Source organism: Phodopus roborovskii, unplaced genomic scaffold (genome assembly GCF_943737965.1).
Source record: "Phodopus roborovskii unplaced genomic scaffold, PHOROB, whole genome shotgun sequence".
Classification (NCBI taxonomy): Eukaryota; Metazoa; Chordata; class Mammalia; order Rodentia; family Cricetidae; genus Phodopus; species Phodopus roborovskii.
The window spans coordinates 11,986,165-12,003,220 of NW_026126549.1; the positions used below are offsets into that span (position 1 = coordinate 11,986,165).

Below are 17,056 nucleotides of genomic sequence, written 5' to 3' on the forward strand. Positions count from 1 at the left end.
TCAATTTCATACCATGCACTGTATGTTTTGTTTAATTTTCCTTTGATCTACATGGATACCTGATTGCATGTGATATTTGGAGATACACACTAGAACTAACACTTGCAGATAACATAGACTTAAAATTGGATGAGCATGTGCTTGATGGCTTCTTCTTATACCCCCAAATTTATGGGTTTTCCCACTGTACCTGTCTGATTTCATCCCACAGGTACTTTCCAATGCCCATCCACAGCCACAGCCTTGGTCATCAAGCTCTTCTCTCCTCTTCAGCTTGTTCTTTTTTTTTTTTTTTTTCCACACAACTATACGGCTTGTGAATTACAAACTCCAGGTGTCCTTATTTACTTACACACTGACCTTCCAGCCTTGACTCTGAGCATTGCCACCATTTTCATGCAATTCTAAATTTCTCCAGGGGTTAGCCACATCTGCTTTGGGAAGTTTCAGTTAACAGACACACACACACACACACACACACACACACACACACACACAATATTAAAAACAAATCTTTTGCAGAGTAGGTGGCTTTAAACACTATAAAAATCGCTGTTAGTTCTCACAAATTGAGAGACTAGAACAATCAAGAGATCAAGGTGTCAACCATTTGGTTGATTGTCTGCCTTCGAGACAGATGACTTATATCTGAATAAAAGACTGACACTTAATGAGAGGAACCTCCAGGATATTTTAGAGACTGAGTGAGATAAACAATTGTCTTGGTAAAGAAGGGTAAACAAAATTCTGTTAAGTTCTTATAGAATTCCTTGTTGAAGCTAAATCACTTCCCAGGGAGGGAGCTATAGGGGTGTTTAGAGCTGCAGCCAGACTCATGACCATAGGAATATCACACAGGCTCCCATTATGAGAGCCATTGAGTCCTAGGTGCAGCCCTCATTATTTTAGGCAGTTTGAAGGTAAACTGGTATGGGCTAACAAATCATGTATATTTCCTATGGTTTCAGGAAGAATGGGAATAGCTGGACATTTGAGTGGAAGGGGGAGAGTAATCAAGCAAGGCTTGTGCTTGTGATGAGGTCTGGATATCTGGACCCAACTCTGAGGTTAAATAGGTGAGAGACTTCGAGATATCAGCAAATAGAATGTCAAAAACAACGATGAGTAAAGCTGGCTCGGTAAAACTTACACACACAGCCAATCCATAAGTATGAGATAAAAAAAAAAAAAAAATGTACAATTCACCCTGCAGGCTGTCTGGTGAATACATACTGAATTCGTTTTCTTGGTGCTATGTTTCCTCTTTGGAGGAGTGGTTAGTTACATGGGTAAGCAACTGCATAATGAATCATTCTACAACCATAACATTGCTTCTGATCCAAAGAGGGTGGCTATTAATATCATGTGGTATGATTCTCTGTGTGACATTTGAGAACAGTGGTGCTTTATAGAAACTTGTTACTTCCTTCTATCAGAAAATTAGTATATACACTTAAAAAAAAAAGACAAGAAAAAAAGAAAAAGAAAAACTAAAACTCATTTTACTGCCATCTACTGGAAAATCATGTCATTCAAATGAGTAACTTAGTAAGAAAAGCCTGAACATAATCATTTGTATACTATAAACACATCCTGGTGCCAGTGGATTGCTGAATGTGTCCATGTACAGAACTTGCTGTGATGACCTCTTCTGGTTACAGTGGCAAAGTGGTGAAGAGAAAGGCTCAGAGTTCCAGTTTTGTGGAGAAACCATGTAAGATATTGAAGAGAAATAGTCTTAGTAGCCCTAGGCTTTTCTCCTCTCCTCTGCTCTGCTCTCCTCTCCTCTCTCCTTTCTTCTCCTATCCTCTCCTCTTCTCTCCCCTCCCTCTTTCCCTCCTCTCTTCCTCCCCTCTCCTCCCCTTTTGATTTTTAGTTTCTGGATTTTATATATAGGTATAGACAGTATCATTATTTGAGAAAAGATGTGATGGAGAATTCAAGAATGCTTCAGAGTGGCAGTGATTTGATTTTGAACTACAAGAGCTTGACTCAGCAGTAGCAATGAATATTATGATGGTAGACAGGCTGTTCCTGTTCAGTCTTTAGGGAACTAGGGAATGGGAATGATTCCATGTGGCCTAACATATTCATGTATTTTGAGAGAATTATTACATCATATGTAGTGAAATCACAACTTCTCTTTTCCATTATCCTTCTTTAAGATCATTTTATTTTGAGTTCTTTTTTTTTTTTTTTTGGTGGGGGGATTGAGACAGGGTTTCTCTGTGTAGCTTTGGAGCCTGTCCTGGAACTAGCTCTGTAGACCAGGCTGGCCTTGAACTCACAAAGTTAGGCTTTCCCCTGCCCCCCGACTGCTGGGATTAAAGGCATGTGCCACCAATACCTGGTCATTCTTGGGCTTTAGTCACTACTGAGACTCAAAAATTCAAGTCTAGATGGCCATTAACTTCTGTCATCTCTAAAACAGATTCTTCAGATATGAAATCAGACCATGGGTGACTTGGAATTTTCAGGGGTAGTGTTTGTAAACCAGATGGAACTAGTTTTCTTGTTATGGCTTCATAAAGAATCCAAAAAGATAAAAGAAAGGGGGAAATGAACTATTTTTCCTCCCTAGGGAGCTCCAACACATTAATTTAGTAACACTTCCAAACACTGCATCTAGATTGCAGACTGATTGTTTTATTATTTTACCATTTTATTTATCTGATACTGCTTCCCACCTTTCTTCCATGTCCTTAATTGTTTGTTTGTTTGTTTAATGATCTCCCACTGGTTTGATACCATTTTGTAATGTCTATGCTCTCAAGTGTTGTCTTCTTCCCATCACATTTCATGTACAGCTATGCAGAGGACCTGTTCACTAGAAGACTGGGAGGATGGGAGCTGTCAGGATTTCTTCTTCATGTTTAGGAGCGTGTTCTCCAGCCCTGAGGTTTAAGAAGCAAGAGCCCAGCTAAGGCAGGGCAAAGATGAGAAGCCTGTAAAAGGAGTGTCCCTAGAGGACTGTGAACTGGGAGAGGCAAAGTGGAGCCAGCCTGCCAGGTTAGTAGCTAACTGTTTGCTACTATGGAAATTAAAACTGGAGCTAATGAGATGGCAGCCACCTCCTGAGAGTGGGCCTAACGCAACCTATTAATTCTCTTTTCCAGGTATCTTTGCCTCAACGATCTTAAAGTTGTTTCCTATTTGTTTAGAAGCACGAGACTGGGAAGACAAAATAATTTATAGAAGAGAAATTGGAGGTAAACTCTTATTACACTCTTCCTGAGGGTGTTCGTCACTAAAAATCATATCCTAGGTCATGAAAAAAGGATGGGGGGGGGAAGTCTGCATAAATAAGAAACACAAACAAGATGACTCAGGCCGTCTCAAGGGGGATTTCTGGTGCGTGGGCATTAATAAATCTGCTACTGGCTTTGTAGACTCAGCAATGTTAGCCTACCACTTCCAAGCACACCAGTCGATTTTGAGGACTTCAGGTGCTGAGCAGTCCTGGCTGTGCCCACTCCCCCCCCCCGCCCCCTCCCCTCACCCAGACTCGCTGCAGAAGTCTGTTCAACTCGCAGGCCACCAGGAGAGTGACTGGAAGTCTCTGGATATCGCTCGGTCCTGGACAAACACTTAAGGGTCACTTTACAGACTGGGATTCCAGCTTCTGTTCGCACTTTCGTCCCTTATGAATGCAGCCAGGTCTTTGCTGGAGGGCTAAGCTGAAGGAGCCCTGACTGGCTGGAAGAAGACAGGCAGCTGCAGGCTGTGGTGACAGGGACCTTTCGGAATGAGGATGTAAGAGTGGACAGCTTGCGAACTTGTCCCCTGGCCCCATGACTCCAAGGAGGTCTGGGAGAAACCCTAGCGGGATGGACCCGGGGCGGTGCAGCTGACACCCCCGGCGGCGCCGCGCGGCCCCTCTCCACCCGCGAGTGTGCGCGCGAGCGCCAGGCGGCGGCGGGAGGAGGCGCAGGCGCGCTGCTCGCCCGTCTGCAGCCCCGCGCCGAGCGCCTCGTCTCGGGGAGTTGATGGCAGCACCACAGTGCGGCCGCCGGCCGAGCGCACAGCGCAGCCACCCGCCGCTGTCCTCCGAGCAGCCGATATGTGGGGGGACTGGGGTGGGAGCGGCCGGAGCAGCGCCAGGGACCCGGGCGCGCAGCAGCCTCTGCTCGCTCGCCTGTCCTGACCTGGCTCGCTAGTCCCCCCCGAAGAATGTCAGCCAAGTCCAAAGGGAACCCCTCCTCGTCCTCTGCAGCCGAGGGACCTCCGGCAGCCTCCAAAACCAAGGTGAAGGAGCAGATCAAGATCATAGTGGAGGATCTGGAATTAGTCTTGGGTGACCTGAAGGACGTGGCCAAAGAACTTAAGGAGGTGAGAGGGGCTGGGTTGGGGAGGGAATGGGGCGACCCTCGCCCTTCGGGTTCTGATCCCCCTTTTCGCTTGGGACCATCGCATTTCCAAACTCCTGGCAACTACTGAGGGATGTCGGCAGACCGACTTTCTTTGCTCTGGCTACTCGTGAGAAGAGTTGTAGCACTTTCTGTCTCTCTCCTTTTTTTTAATCAGACAGAAATCAACTAGTGTTTTAATGGATAGACTCTCGAGGATGGTGGGAGGGATGGAGGCAAAGTACTGTGTATATAGGACTGTCAGTAATGTCAGGGGAAGGGGTTAACTGGGGGTGTGTCATCGGAGAAGACGTGAGCACCGGCTGGCCCAAGCCAGTGTGATGCTCTTTGCCTATGGTGCTGCTCCCCTAGAATCCTTTGGCAAGTCCGCTCCTAGCCTGGCAGCCCCAGGAAGCTGAGCTGAAAGGGGGTGGCTTCTGGGCCCTGGGCCAGGCCAGGGAGGGCACTGGGAGGGGGAAGCTCGGTTCTGGCTAGCCTCCCCTCTTCTCAAACCCCACTAATAAGAAAGCGACCCTGGGTGCTGACAGCAGATTCCAGCTTTGGGGAAGGGGAGATGTCTGGGACTTTCTCACTTTCGCAATTTCTGAAGCATCCTCTGCCCTTTTTCAAATGTTTCCAGAAACTCTGGGCCTTCTCGCCACCCCGAGTGTCGCCATTCTTCACTTCCTTCCTTTAATTCTGTCATCACTTGGCATTGAACCTAAGCAGTAGGGTTTACAGTGTGTGTGTGTGTGTGTGTGTGTGTGTGTGTGTGTCGCGCGTGCTTTTTGGTCACTTGCATCCTGGCCTTTTAGAACTGGATTGCCCCCTCCCCTCCGCCCCCAACCCCCACTATCCTACTCCCTCTGTACTCCGCCCCTCCCCACCCGGGTGAACTGGACTGGAAGAGGTGAGGTGTCAGTTGAGCCTGCCTAACTCAGGCAGCCTAAACTGTGAGGGCCAGCATGCAGGGGGTGGCTCTCCTTGTCATCCAGGCTGCCTCTTGTGTCTGGGGAGCTGTTGGCTATGCCCACAGTGCTGTTCCACTACTCCACTATGGAGTGGGACTCCTGGTGCGGTTCTCGGTGAGGGAGTTTGCAGTTCCAGCTGCAAGAAGGCAAACTTCTTAGGTGGTGGTGGTGGTCTCTTTGGAAAGATAAGGAGAGGGGCAATCATAGCCTGGGTCCTAATTCAAACTGGGTTTCTGAAGCCAAGTGGGAGGAGATTTGGGGCTGTTTGGCTGACTGGCCTCCAGAGATTACCCTCCTGTCATCTCCAGCCCAAATGTGCAGATTCTTCCAGGCATTACCTATATGAACAAAACCCCGAGTTTGTAACCAAATTCAAAGCCTGTTGAAAGGATCCATTCCTGGCCAGAGTTAGTTTTGCTGGTGATGAATTAATTCCTGTAGGTTTCTCTGCAAACAAAACACAATTACTGCTAAGGTCCTTAAAGTGGTGGAAGCCATTGACAGGTCAGGAAACTTGCTTGTGTTTGCAGGGTTTCCCTAGGCTTGTTTCACAACCAGCTAGCAAATGGAGAAGCTATGCACCAAAATCCAAGTCTAAAGATGTTTATTTCTTTGTTATCCTTTTACTAGCCATGCTTGACTAGTTGTTTTCATTTGCAACATTATTGTGGATTTAAAACTGAATAACTTAGAAGAGTTCCTCTTGGCACATCCCTGCTTTGCCTTTTTTAAAAGGTAATGGATGTAGAAAACCAATAGCATCAAAGGAGCATCAAAGGATATAGCTTGTTTTGTTTACAGGGTGAAACTAAAAGAAAGGTAGGCAGCCAACATTTTTGCCTCTGAGGGTCATAGTAATGTGTCAAGACACTCACTGTTTTGGAAAGAACAAACCAGAAGCATTTTAAGGCCAAGAAAATATATAAGGAATGTATAACCTCTCTCTGGTTTGTGGCTAGAATTAGAGATGTTGATCTTCCCATGTATTTCTTTAAACACCCCCCACACATACACATATTTAAGAGGAAAAAACCAGTTCTTCATAAAGGAATGGGAATTTAACAAAACAGATGAAGAGAGCTGGTAGAGGTAGAGAAAACATGTTCATTTGAGGCCTTGCAAGGTTTCATTCACTACCAGAGCCTATTTGGTTAAAAATCTCAGCACAAACCTGAAATGTATGAGTGATAAATGATGTGTTATGACAGTCAGCTAACTTTGCTATGGATAATCACTGTCCTAGCTCAAATGCAGAGTGTATATGCTAAAGCTAAATATTAAAACAGGCTATTTATAGAAGAAGAAAGGGAGTTATTTCCAGGACAAAATATTTATAGGGCATGTTTAGCCTATGACATCTTACAGTTGTTCAGCCTGGATCTGTCCTGGATAATGCATCATACATGACTAAGCATGTCTTTCTTGAAGTTTTAAGGAAGCACGTAACTGGAAACTAGTAAACTCTGCAAAGCCTGTACATTCTTCTACCTGAGACTTGTACATGTAAATGTTGCAATTAATATATTGTCACATCTAATATTCGGACAGCTTTAATGATGCATATTTATATATAATATGAATTATTGTATTCAAATGCAAACTCCTTTACTGATAACACTAAGCTTTTAAACCATAATGTTTTCATATAATTTAACAGTGAACTTTTATTAACTTGGAATGGAAACTAAAGTAATAACATAATTTTGACTGAATCACTGTCAATTTCATTTTAATTACAACTTAAGGCTGAAACATTCTGCCTTTTATCTTTATACAAACCTCACCTATAACACTGACTTTTTGTTTTACTTTAATATTTAAAGTTAAGGCATAATTACATCATATTCCCCATTTCCTCTCCTCCCTCCAATCACATTTGCCCCCTCCTTTTCTCTCTCTCAGATTCACAATTGATTATTTTAATAGTATCCTTTTGAATTTCGGTAGGCAGGGTAGATTTGAACACTGTGCTAGCTGTTTGAAATACTTAATAATTAGTAAGAAAACTCCAGTCTGTTCAGGAAGAGAAGTCCTTGTTGTATCCTCTTCTAATTTGTTGATGACTTATAATTATTTAATTAGTTATAATTGAATTGAGTATTACAGAGAGGATTTCTAGAAACCCCAAAAGCTGTTTTATTCATCCTCAAAATTAAATAAAACCTCAAAACAATGTGAGGATTTCAGAAATACTATAAATCATTTAGCTTTATGTGCTATAACAAAGAAATCTCTAAAATATACTTCTCTGTATGTATTCATTGAGCACCTACCATTTTGATTGTTACTAAAATGAGTAACTTTTGTTAATGCTCAAAATTATACTAATGGTATGCTTATTCTATTATCAAACATTAGTCACATAACTCATTATTGCTTTGACTGACTACACTGACTGATGATGTACACAAGGAATTGAAGCTGAAGAAGCAATTAGTGCATGTCCATTTATCAATCTGTACTGGCTATGTACTTTGTAGTGTGGCATTCTGTGAGCAAAGAATGTAAAATTTGAAAGACAACAAGATAAGAACTTTAAGAAACTTAACATTCATCCAGATTTTCATGGTGGACATAAATGAATTTCTCTGCAAGAAATCACTTATTCATGTGTTGTAAGTAAATATTTGAGACCTCCATGAAGGATAAGAGTTTTGTAGAAATATGAACTCATAATGTGAATCTCCCTTTGCAATATGGGTGAAATTGAAAGAGTAAAAAGGAAAAGAGAATGACAAAATGCATCATTGGAATACATGATTCATCCATGTTGTGTTTTCTATAAAATGAAAAAAAAAAAAAGTGTTTGTGAAACTCTAGAGTTTAAGGGATGAAATTAAGCACAACTGGTATAGCATATGTTAGTGTTCAATTTTTCACTAAGAAATGTGGAAACATATCCACTTTTTAAAGCATTTCTTAAATAATTCAAAATGCTGGTAATAATCTGTCATCCCTTTGTAAAGATGGGACTTATGAGACATTTTGCATTAGAATGTTTGTTTGCTGGGATCTCGCATAAAGATACTTAACTCCTTTAGCTGAATTATCTTTTTGTTCAGACTATTTATAGCCTTGAACTTTTCTTGTAACATCTCATTGCCTTAAATCTTGCCACACATAAAATTTATGTTTATAATAATTAAGAGCGGTGCTTGTAAGTGGGTATCATGGATGCAAGATAAGAATTGTTCTGTTAGTGAGCTAGAATTACTCCATGGCTGGATTCCACAGGTAGGCCAATGAATGGAAAACATGCATATGTATTCTCACAATTCCATAAGAAAAAAGAAAGATGCAACTTAAGTTAAACTTAGGAAACTTGGAAAACCCATCTGGCATCGATTAAAAACAGAATGAACAATTATTTGTCAGATATTTTTGCCTTGTAATGTTCTTTCTTTGAAAACATGTTATGTTACTAATTTATGTGTATGAGTGTTCTGCCTGTATGTATATTTGTGCACTATGAAGGCCAGCAGAGGGAATATGACTCCCTGGACCTGGAATTACAGATGATTGTGAGCTAACATGTGGGTGTTGGGAATTGAATGACTAATGCATTATTATAATAAATTTTAGAGAATGATCCCTGTAGTGATTTCTGAGTTCTAAAATTATGAATGAATAGAAGTCAACAGTGCACTTAATAGTAGGAATGACTGTATCTTTACTACTCTGTAGCTTACTTTTCCAAAACTGAGATGTATTTAATAAATGTTAAAATGCATTCATTACCTTTTCTCTTCTTAAATATGGTGCCTTAAAAATGTTACTGAGTGGATGATTCTGTGAACAAAATGATAACTAATAACCATACTCTGGCCCCCATGTCTCTCTCTTTAATGAGTTAAATCATTTAACACAGTGAATTAGCTGGTAAGAAACTCAAGCAACCTTAAAGTAATAGTGTGCTTCAGGAAATGAAGTGATACACAATGAAATCAATATAATAGATTTCATTGTTACCTGGATTGTGTTTTTCCACCCTGCTGCTCTGATGATTTCAGTTATTTAAGTCTAAGTACTAGGGAAAAAGAAAGGAATACAAAATAGATCTAAGCATATTTTCCCAAACAAAACAGATGACACATCTTCTTATGGAGCCACTTCGTGAAAAATTTCACTGGCAATTTTTGAGAATTGATAAAAATCACAACAGATTGATGATTATATCCTGACTGAAAGCCTGATAAATGCCAATGGAAAAGTAATGCACAATGGTGGATACTATTGTTTTTTAGAGAATACTTTTTCCTGATTTCAGAAATTATGTAATCTTATAAAATATCTGGAAAGATGCTTTCCGTGAGAAAATAAAAAATAACATTAACAGAAATAGATAATGCTGAACATTTTGTTATATTTATCTTTAGTCTTTTGGTATGGATATCTTGATGAGGTTGAAGTGAAATAAATATGAATTATATACAATGCTATTGTGTTTTCTTTAATAGCAGTAGAGTATAACTGTTGTAACTGTAAGATAAGTGATAATTCTGTTAGTGTTATATATACAACTTATTTCTAACTTCTTGTTAGAAGCAGCAACTTTAGCAAACAAACAAGACTAAAGAACAATGTTACATTCTACCAGTTTGTCTTCTAAATATTCTTTAAAATTCTGACCTAGTTAATCCTAGTAACCGTCATTTCTCATTTTACAGATAAGAAAACCAAGGTGATATTGGTCAACTTCCTTGCTCAGAGCCATTGTGTTAACATGAGGCTTAAAAACCATGTGTTTGTGTTGGAGACTAGACATTCCACTGTTCTGTTCTATGATTTTATTCCTAGTGTTTTGACTTTGCATTTTCTTAACTGAGAATGGAAGTTTTAAATTCTTCAATTCATATTAATCTATCTTCCAGACAAGCCTTTGTTGTTTGACTGCCAGCAGCAATATGCTTATAGATGTCAGAGTGATCCTAATAAAATACTTAAGCCTTGCTCTGTAGATTAATATCTTCCTAGTAACACTCGTTTTTATTTCTTTTTTTCTTTCGGAGGGGGGAAGTGCACTTACATTTCAGTACCGGGATGGAAGCAACACTAATAGTGAATAAATCAGACTCTGCCGTTTTCATTTTTCAAATAAATGTTTCATTTTTCAAATAACTGTTTGTATGTATAATTATACATACAAATTATATAATATATAGCTAGTTAATATCTAAAATGATATATAAATATGTATATAAAATTATATATAAATATGTATATATATACTATAATTTTTACACAAAATGAGACATAAGAATCACTTTTATTGGCTTTTCCTTTCTAAGCCATGATATGGAAAAGCTGTATAACATTATATATATATATATATATATATATATATATATATATATATATATATATATATCACTGCCAGGTATTGAATTAGTTAAGCACTCTATGACTTAGCTATGGTCCCAGTCTTATACAAGTCTTTCCAATGAAGAAAAAATAATTCAGGAAGTTATCATCTTTTGATATTGTATTGCATTCAAAGGAAGGGACTATCATGATGGTTGAATTTGGTAACTGTTTTTCTTTCTGCTCTAAGTGAAGAGTTAGAGAATTTGTTGAAATCTTAGTCAAACAAAAAATCATTTAACTGATTTCTGCTACCTTGTGTATTTTTTTGTGTTCTCAGTTGTGAGCCAGTCCTTTTCCACCACATAAGAAACATACAAGAAGCAGCTCTATGTTTGTTTCCTTTCTGGTGTGACATGAGCAGACTGTTTGCATTTTATTGAGAGGTTGTTTAAAAAATACTGCTCTAAACTAAGCTTTCCTGTATGATCTAGAAGGCTCAAGTCAGTAATATCTCTAAACAAGAGCTAGAAACTAATACTTACTGAAATGACAAGAATAAAGCCATCTCTAATTAATGCCCAAATCTGAATACATTCATGAGGTAGGCTGTCAAGACAAACGTTGCTGTATTTTGCATGAGTTAGTCTGCGCACTTATTTATTTATTGTCTGAAGATGGAAAGATAGGAGGTCTCAAAGTAATTAAACTCCCAGATTCCACTTTCAGTTAAAAGATAGGAATAATGCAAGCACAGAACTTTTACTTACGATCCTTGTCTCTCCCTGAACTGTACAAATGCTACTCAGGTACTCTTTGAAGAGTGTTTTGTTTTTCTTTTTAATGTGTAGAATAATTGAAATGATTTAAGTTTAATAGGTATGCTAAATCCTTCTGTTATTATGGTGTTTGGCACAGCATAAGTAGATTCCCCATCACAAGTAACATTTGCTTATCTGGAACAAGCAAATTTGGTGATTCCTAACAGGTTATTATTACCTTTTCTCTAACACAATAACAAAGGTTAACAGATACACTGGTGTGTAAGTTTCCGTTTTCCCAGTATTTTCCCAGATTTAAAATCTCATTGTATATAACAGAAAAAAAAAATGCCAGATTCAGTAACACTAGCCATGTCAATTTTCGTTTAATGTCAGTGATTCTTAATATTTGCTACATATCGTACTCTGAACAAATTTTTAAAATAGGGAGTACTTTTGTTCTGAACCCAAACTCATGCTATTGTGAGTGTCTGCACATATTCTGAGAAATTTTGGAAAGTGAGGAGGACTCAAGGAACTGGACAAGACAGCCACCCACTGTACTCACACATTTCCAATTTGTACTTTGGGCTCTCTCTCTAATGTTTCAAGACTAAAAATCTTGGAAATGAAAAAAAAAAAAAACTATTCAACATATTAGATGGTGTGCTGAAATTAGATGGTGTGCTAGTTAGTTTTTGTCAATAAAATACAAACTAGAGAGAGCTCGGAAGTGGGAGCCTGGGCAGAGATGTTGCTTCTATCAGACTGGCTGCTGCCTGTGTCTGTGGGCATTTTCTTCATTTCCAATTGATGGAGGAAGATCTATCATCTATCTCACTGGGGGTGGTGCCACCCCTGGGAAGGTGGTCCTGGGCTGTATAAACAGGTAGTGAATGTGAACCTGGAAGCAAGCCAGTAAATAGATTTCCTCCATCTCTGTTTCAGTTCCTGCCTCTGGGTTCCTGCCATCAATTCCTGCCATGACTTTATTCAGTGACAGTTTATAATCCATGACTTGTAAGATAAAATAAACCCTTTCCTCCCCTGTTTTTGACCTGTGTTTTATCAGGGCAGTTGGGACACAAACTAGAACAGATAGCTTTATTCCAGGGAGCACATAAGTAGTGTGTCAGGATTTCACTTATTTTAGAAGTTTCTGTGTACATATGTGTAAATGCACATCTCTCCAAATTTGTCAAATTCTCATAACACTGATGTGGTGCTCATATTTTTTTCTTACCAAGTGTAACACACCAGTGCATTTTACTACAAGGCAAAATATTTCTAGATCTCATTTTTAAGCATAGCCTGTTCTTAAACTTGCCACAGGACAACATCTTTCTTTGTTGTTTTCTCTGAAATACCTATTTCCGAATTGTGAAACTTATACTGAATCTCTGATATGTGTAAATTGTTGTTCCAAAGACCCTGAAATATATATGCATGAATAAACTCAAGTACCACCTCTTAGAGAATATTAATTCTCAGAGGGAGAGCTAGGTTCGGTTCTTTAAAGTTAAAACAGTATAGAAAGGGCAAAGACCATGCTAAATTATACAGTAATCACAAAACACAAGACAAATCCATCTCACTCTTTTTATTGATTTCTGGATTAATTCAAGTAAAACTCTGAATAATGTCTATAGTAACTCCTTCATTAAATCTTGGTTTCAGATGTGAGCACAAAGTTTTGAAACTCATAAACATAGATGTTCACAGATTATTTTACAGTGGTGAATCATATTCATATATTCCAAAATTTCCACTGGAACTTACTTTTTTGTTTGTTTGTTTTTCAAGACAAGTTTTCTCTGTGTAGCTATGGAGCCTATCCTGGTACCCACTCTGCAGAATAGGCTGACCTTGAAATCACAGAGATCATCTTGCCTCTGCCTCCCGTGTGCTGGCATTAAAGGCGTGAGTCACCACTGCCCTGTTGGAACTTACTTTTCTGAAACAACTCTCTCAATGAGAAGTTCTGTTGTCAAAGAATGACTGCATTACAATAGCCAGTTATTATTAATCACATTATAATAATTAGCTGGTATTAATGTTTATACAGATTAGAATAGGCTTTCTTTAGGTAAATTGCTTTTGCATATTTATATATGTAAAACATATATTACATACATTATATATGTAAAACATAAAAGATATGTATATCTTTTGTATAACGCATGTGAACAAACTTTGTTTGTGAATCTATGTTCAAAGTTTGTCCAGGTCTTGACTTCTCTGTTTCCTGCAGTCTGCACCTGGCCACCATGCTGTCTCTCTTGGGTTGGTTCAAAACCAACAATGCTGCTGCTGCTCTCCTTCCAATAACCATTCTTGTTCCTACTGGCTGTTGTCCCCTGTAATGTCTTGAGCCTTATTTCTTTTCTGTTATTTCTTTTTTTTAATTTTTTATTTTTTAAATCTTTTTATTAATTTAATTTTTACATTCCAATCCCAGTTCCCCCTCCCTCCTTTCCTCCTACTCCCTCCATTCCCCGCTCCTCTTATCTGCTCCATGGAGATGGTAAGGCTTCCCATTGGAAGTCTACTAAGTCTGTTCCATCATCTAGTTGAGGCAGGACCCAGTCACCTCTTCACCCCCCACCTCCACACACACACACCCTTGTGTCTAGGTTGGGCATGGTATCTCTCCATATAGAGTGGGCTCCACTAAGTCAGTTTGTACATTAGTGTTATGCCTTGGACCCATTGCCAGTGGCCTCATTTATTGTCCCAGTCACATCATTGTCACAGATATTAAGAGAGTCTAGTTCAGTCTTAACGCAGATTCCCTGTTTGTCAGATCTGAGTCAGTGATTTCTCACTAGCTTGGGTCAACTGATTCTGTGGGTTTCCCCATCACTGCCTTGACTCCTTTGTTCATATTTTGGCTCCTCCCTCACTTTGATTGTACTCCAGGGGCTTGGCCCATTGGTTAGTTGTGGATTTCTGCATCTGCTTCTGTTTCTGGAAGAGGATTAAAGCTTCTTTGGGGTTATGGATTATACAGCTTCTTTTCTTATTGATTTCTTACTGGCTCTCTTACTTTAGCAGCAGAAATCTTGATATCTCATAAGTGAATGTGATAGGCACATACAAGTTGTACTCAATTGTTATCTCTTTGAAGTCCATTCTGGCAGTTCCGTATTTAATTAGCCATTCCTGTTTTACTAGGGGTGTGTGTGTGTGTGTGTGTGTGTGTGTGTGTGTGTGTGTGTGTGTGTGTGTGTGTGGTTTTATGTATACCAGTAGTTCTCAACCTGAGGGATATGTGGGAGGTTTTGAGGAAGGAAGGAAAGGGAGAAATGTTGTAATTATATTATTATCTCAAAAACTCATAGATAAGTATTAATGAATACTTGGATTCTTTGCTAACTCTAAACATATCCTCCTAAACCTGTCCTCTTAGGATTCTTTGCTTTTCTTACCGATTGTGCGTAAATTGGTTGATTGTGGTCTTGTTTTCCTTTCTGTGATTTCACAATTGAGCAGTGTCCTGTCCTTTGAAATGGTCAAAGGTGTTTTGGTAGTGCTATCATGCTGCAGATTACATGCCAGAATTCTAAGTTAAACAAGACAAAGCAAACAGAACCGTATCAAATCTTCACCCTTCTCATTCTCTGCCCAGCTTCTCTTAAGCTGTTCCTCATCTACTGAAATTCTCAATACATTCTTTCTGCATAAGCCATAAATTTGGTGTGGAAAACCTGAGCTTCTCTGTCAGAAAAATTCTGCGTATGATTTGAGAAGGCTCATTTTCTTTGATGTACAGGGATGCCATTTTAAGATATTTGGACATTAAGCATTTTATATTTTTAATCAGTTAAATTGTCTTTTTTTCCCTAGTAGAATATATAAATAAAATAAAATTTACCTTTTCTTCCTGCTTGAATTTTTGTTATCTTTTTGTCATTTACTTAGGCAAAATTTAAACTAACTGGATGCAACATTTAAAAAGAGACTTTGGGTCTTGGATAAAGAAATTTTTAGCACTCCTTTTGAGAATCAAGCATGAACAACTTAGTGGGTTATGTGGGAACAATGCTCTCTCCCTAATATTGTTTTGTTTTCCTTAGATAATGCTGTCATGGTCCTAACCTCTTAGAACCCACCATCTCCTTTCCCTAAGGATGCTGACAGGCCTGCCTGGCTTTCCCATGCCCATGGTTACAATCCATGCACATCTGTCAGGGACACGCCTGGATTTCTGCCTTTACATTTTTGCTCTTTTAGTATACCTTTAATAGCCAAGATTTTAGTTTTGCAACTTAAATGTGATCAAATATCTTTTCACATTCAAAAGATGTGCAAGTGAAACTCTATTTACTATTTGAGTTGAATATGGATATGAAAACATTAATGATGTAGTTTTGCTATAATATTACTGAATGTCATTTAAATACATTCATTTCAAGCTCCCTTAAGAAATAACCATAAAATCTCTGGGAGAAGAAAGTAAGTTAAAAGGAAAAATGAATGGTTATTCAATATGGATTATTAATAATTTCAACACATGAAAAAGAGATTATTTTCAATCATGAAACTCAACTGCTAGGGCCTAATTTTTAAATTGTTCTATAAATTAATTGGCAATGTTACAGATATTTGTTTAATGTTCTATAATTTTTAAGCAATTTTAATATTTACTATTATATTTTAATTTCTTCTTATTAAATGAAGTTAAAACATATATACAGAGAGCATTCAAAACTTCTCCTTTCCTGACTTCTGGGCATACTATGGCTTTGGAATTTTGAGCTCACAGTATCCATGATTACCCACACAAGGTCCTCAGGTCTGGGTCTGCCAATATTTTGTCATGAAGCAAGAAGGAGTTCATGAGGTCCCATCCTTCCCTGAAGATTGGTATGCAATCAATGATTGCTGAGGAAGAGAGGGACTTTTTTTTCTGTAGCACAGTTACTGGGAAAGTGTCCATGCTCCTGTAGAGAACCTCTCTCTTTATTCTTGTAAGCAAACCGGAGGGAAATCATTTGGTTCATTAAAGAAACAGGAAGTTGAAGGGAGGGGCAGTAAGGGAAGGATGAGGATCAGCAGCAATTAAAGTGGGTAATGACAGTGAAAGGAGGTGAATGAGATCAATCAACATATGTGTACAAAATGTTGTAATAAGAAACCACAGGCAAAAATAGAATAAAATAATTTCCAGAGATACTGCTTCAAATTTCTATTCACTATTTGGAAGTGTACTAATTATAAAGATTGATAACATTGTTTAAAAAAGAACTCAAAATGTAACATGCACTCTAACAATCTTCCAAATTAATTATGGGTGCTTAATCCTTGCTCCCAACAGGTTATCCCTTGTACCCTTGAGGAAACAATTTTTTAATATAGAAAATAATGCAATGCAGCTTATTCAGTTTTGATTGTTTCATGAATCACAAATGCTTGAGAGTTACCATCTGCTTCCTGAAGGTACAAATACAAGTCAAAAACAAGAGGCTTATATTAACTGCCTGTTAGCTTACCTGAGCCATGCAGTTCACTGAACACTGACATTCTTGAGTGTTCCAGGAGAGGTAAATGTTTTCAATTACCTGCCTAGGAGAATCTTTACTTCTAATGTTTTTCTTTTGCCAAGATATGAAGAAGGAAGTCCTAAATTATGCACAAATAATTTTAGTATTAGTTAGTAGCATTAGCTTCAATGGTA

At 38.6% G+C, this 17,056-nt stretch overlaps 1 protein-coding gene across 2 annotated transcripts in view; it reads left to right on the top strand.

Moving 5' to 3' along the window:
- Positions 1 to 3,775: 3,775 nt before the first annotated feature.
- Prr16 (proline rich 16) overlaps positions 3,776 to 17,056 on the top strand; it is a 237,797-nt gene continuing 224,516 nt past the window's right edge. For both annotated transcript variants that reach the window (XR_007835558.1, XM_051200971.1), the window contains exon 1: positions 3,776 to 4,329. Coding sequence is in view for 1 of the 2 variants with exons in the window: in XM_051200971.1 (XP_051056928.1) it covers positions 4,171 to 4,329 (159 nt within the window). In the remaining variant the exon portion in view is untranslated. The remainder of the gene's footprint in view (positions 4,330 to 17,056) is intronic.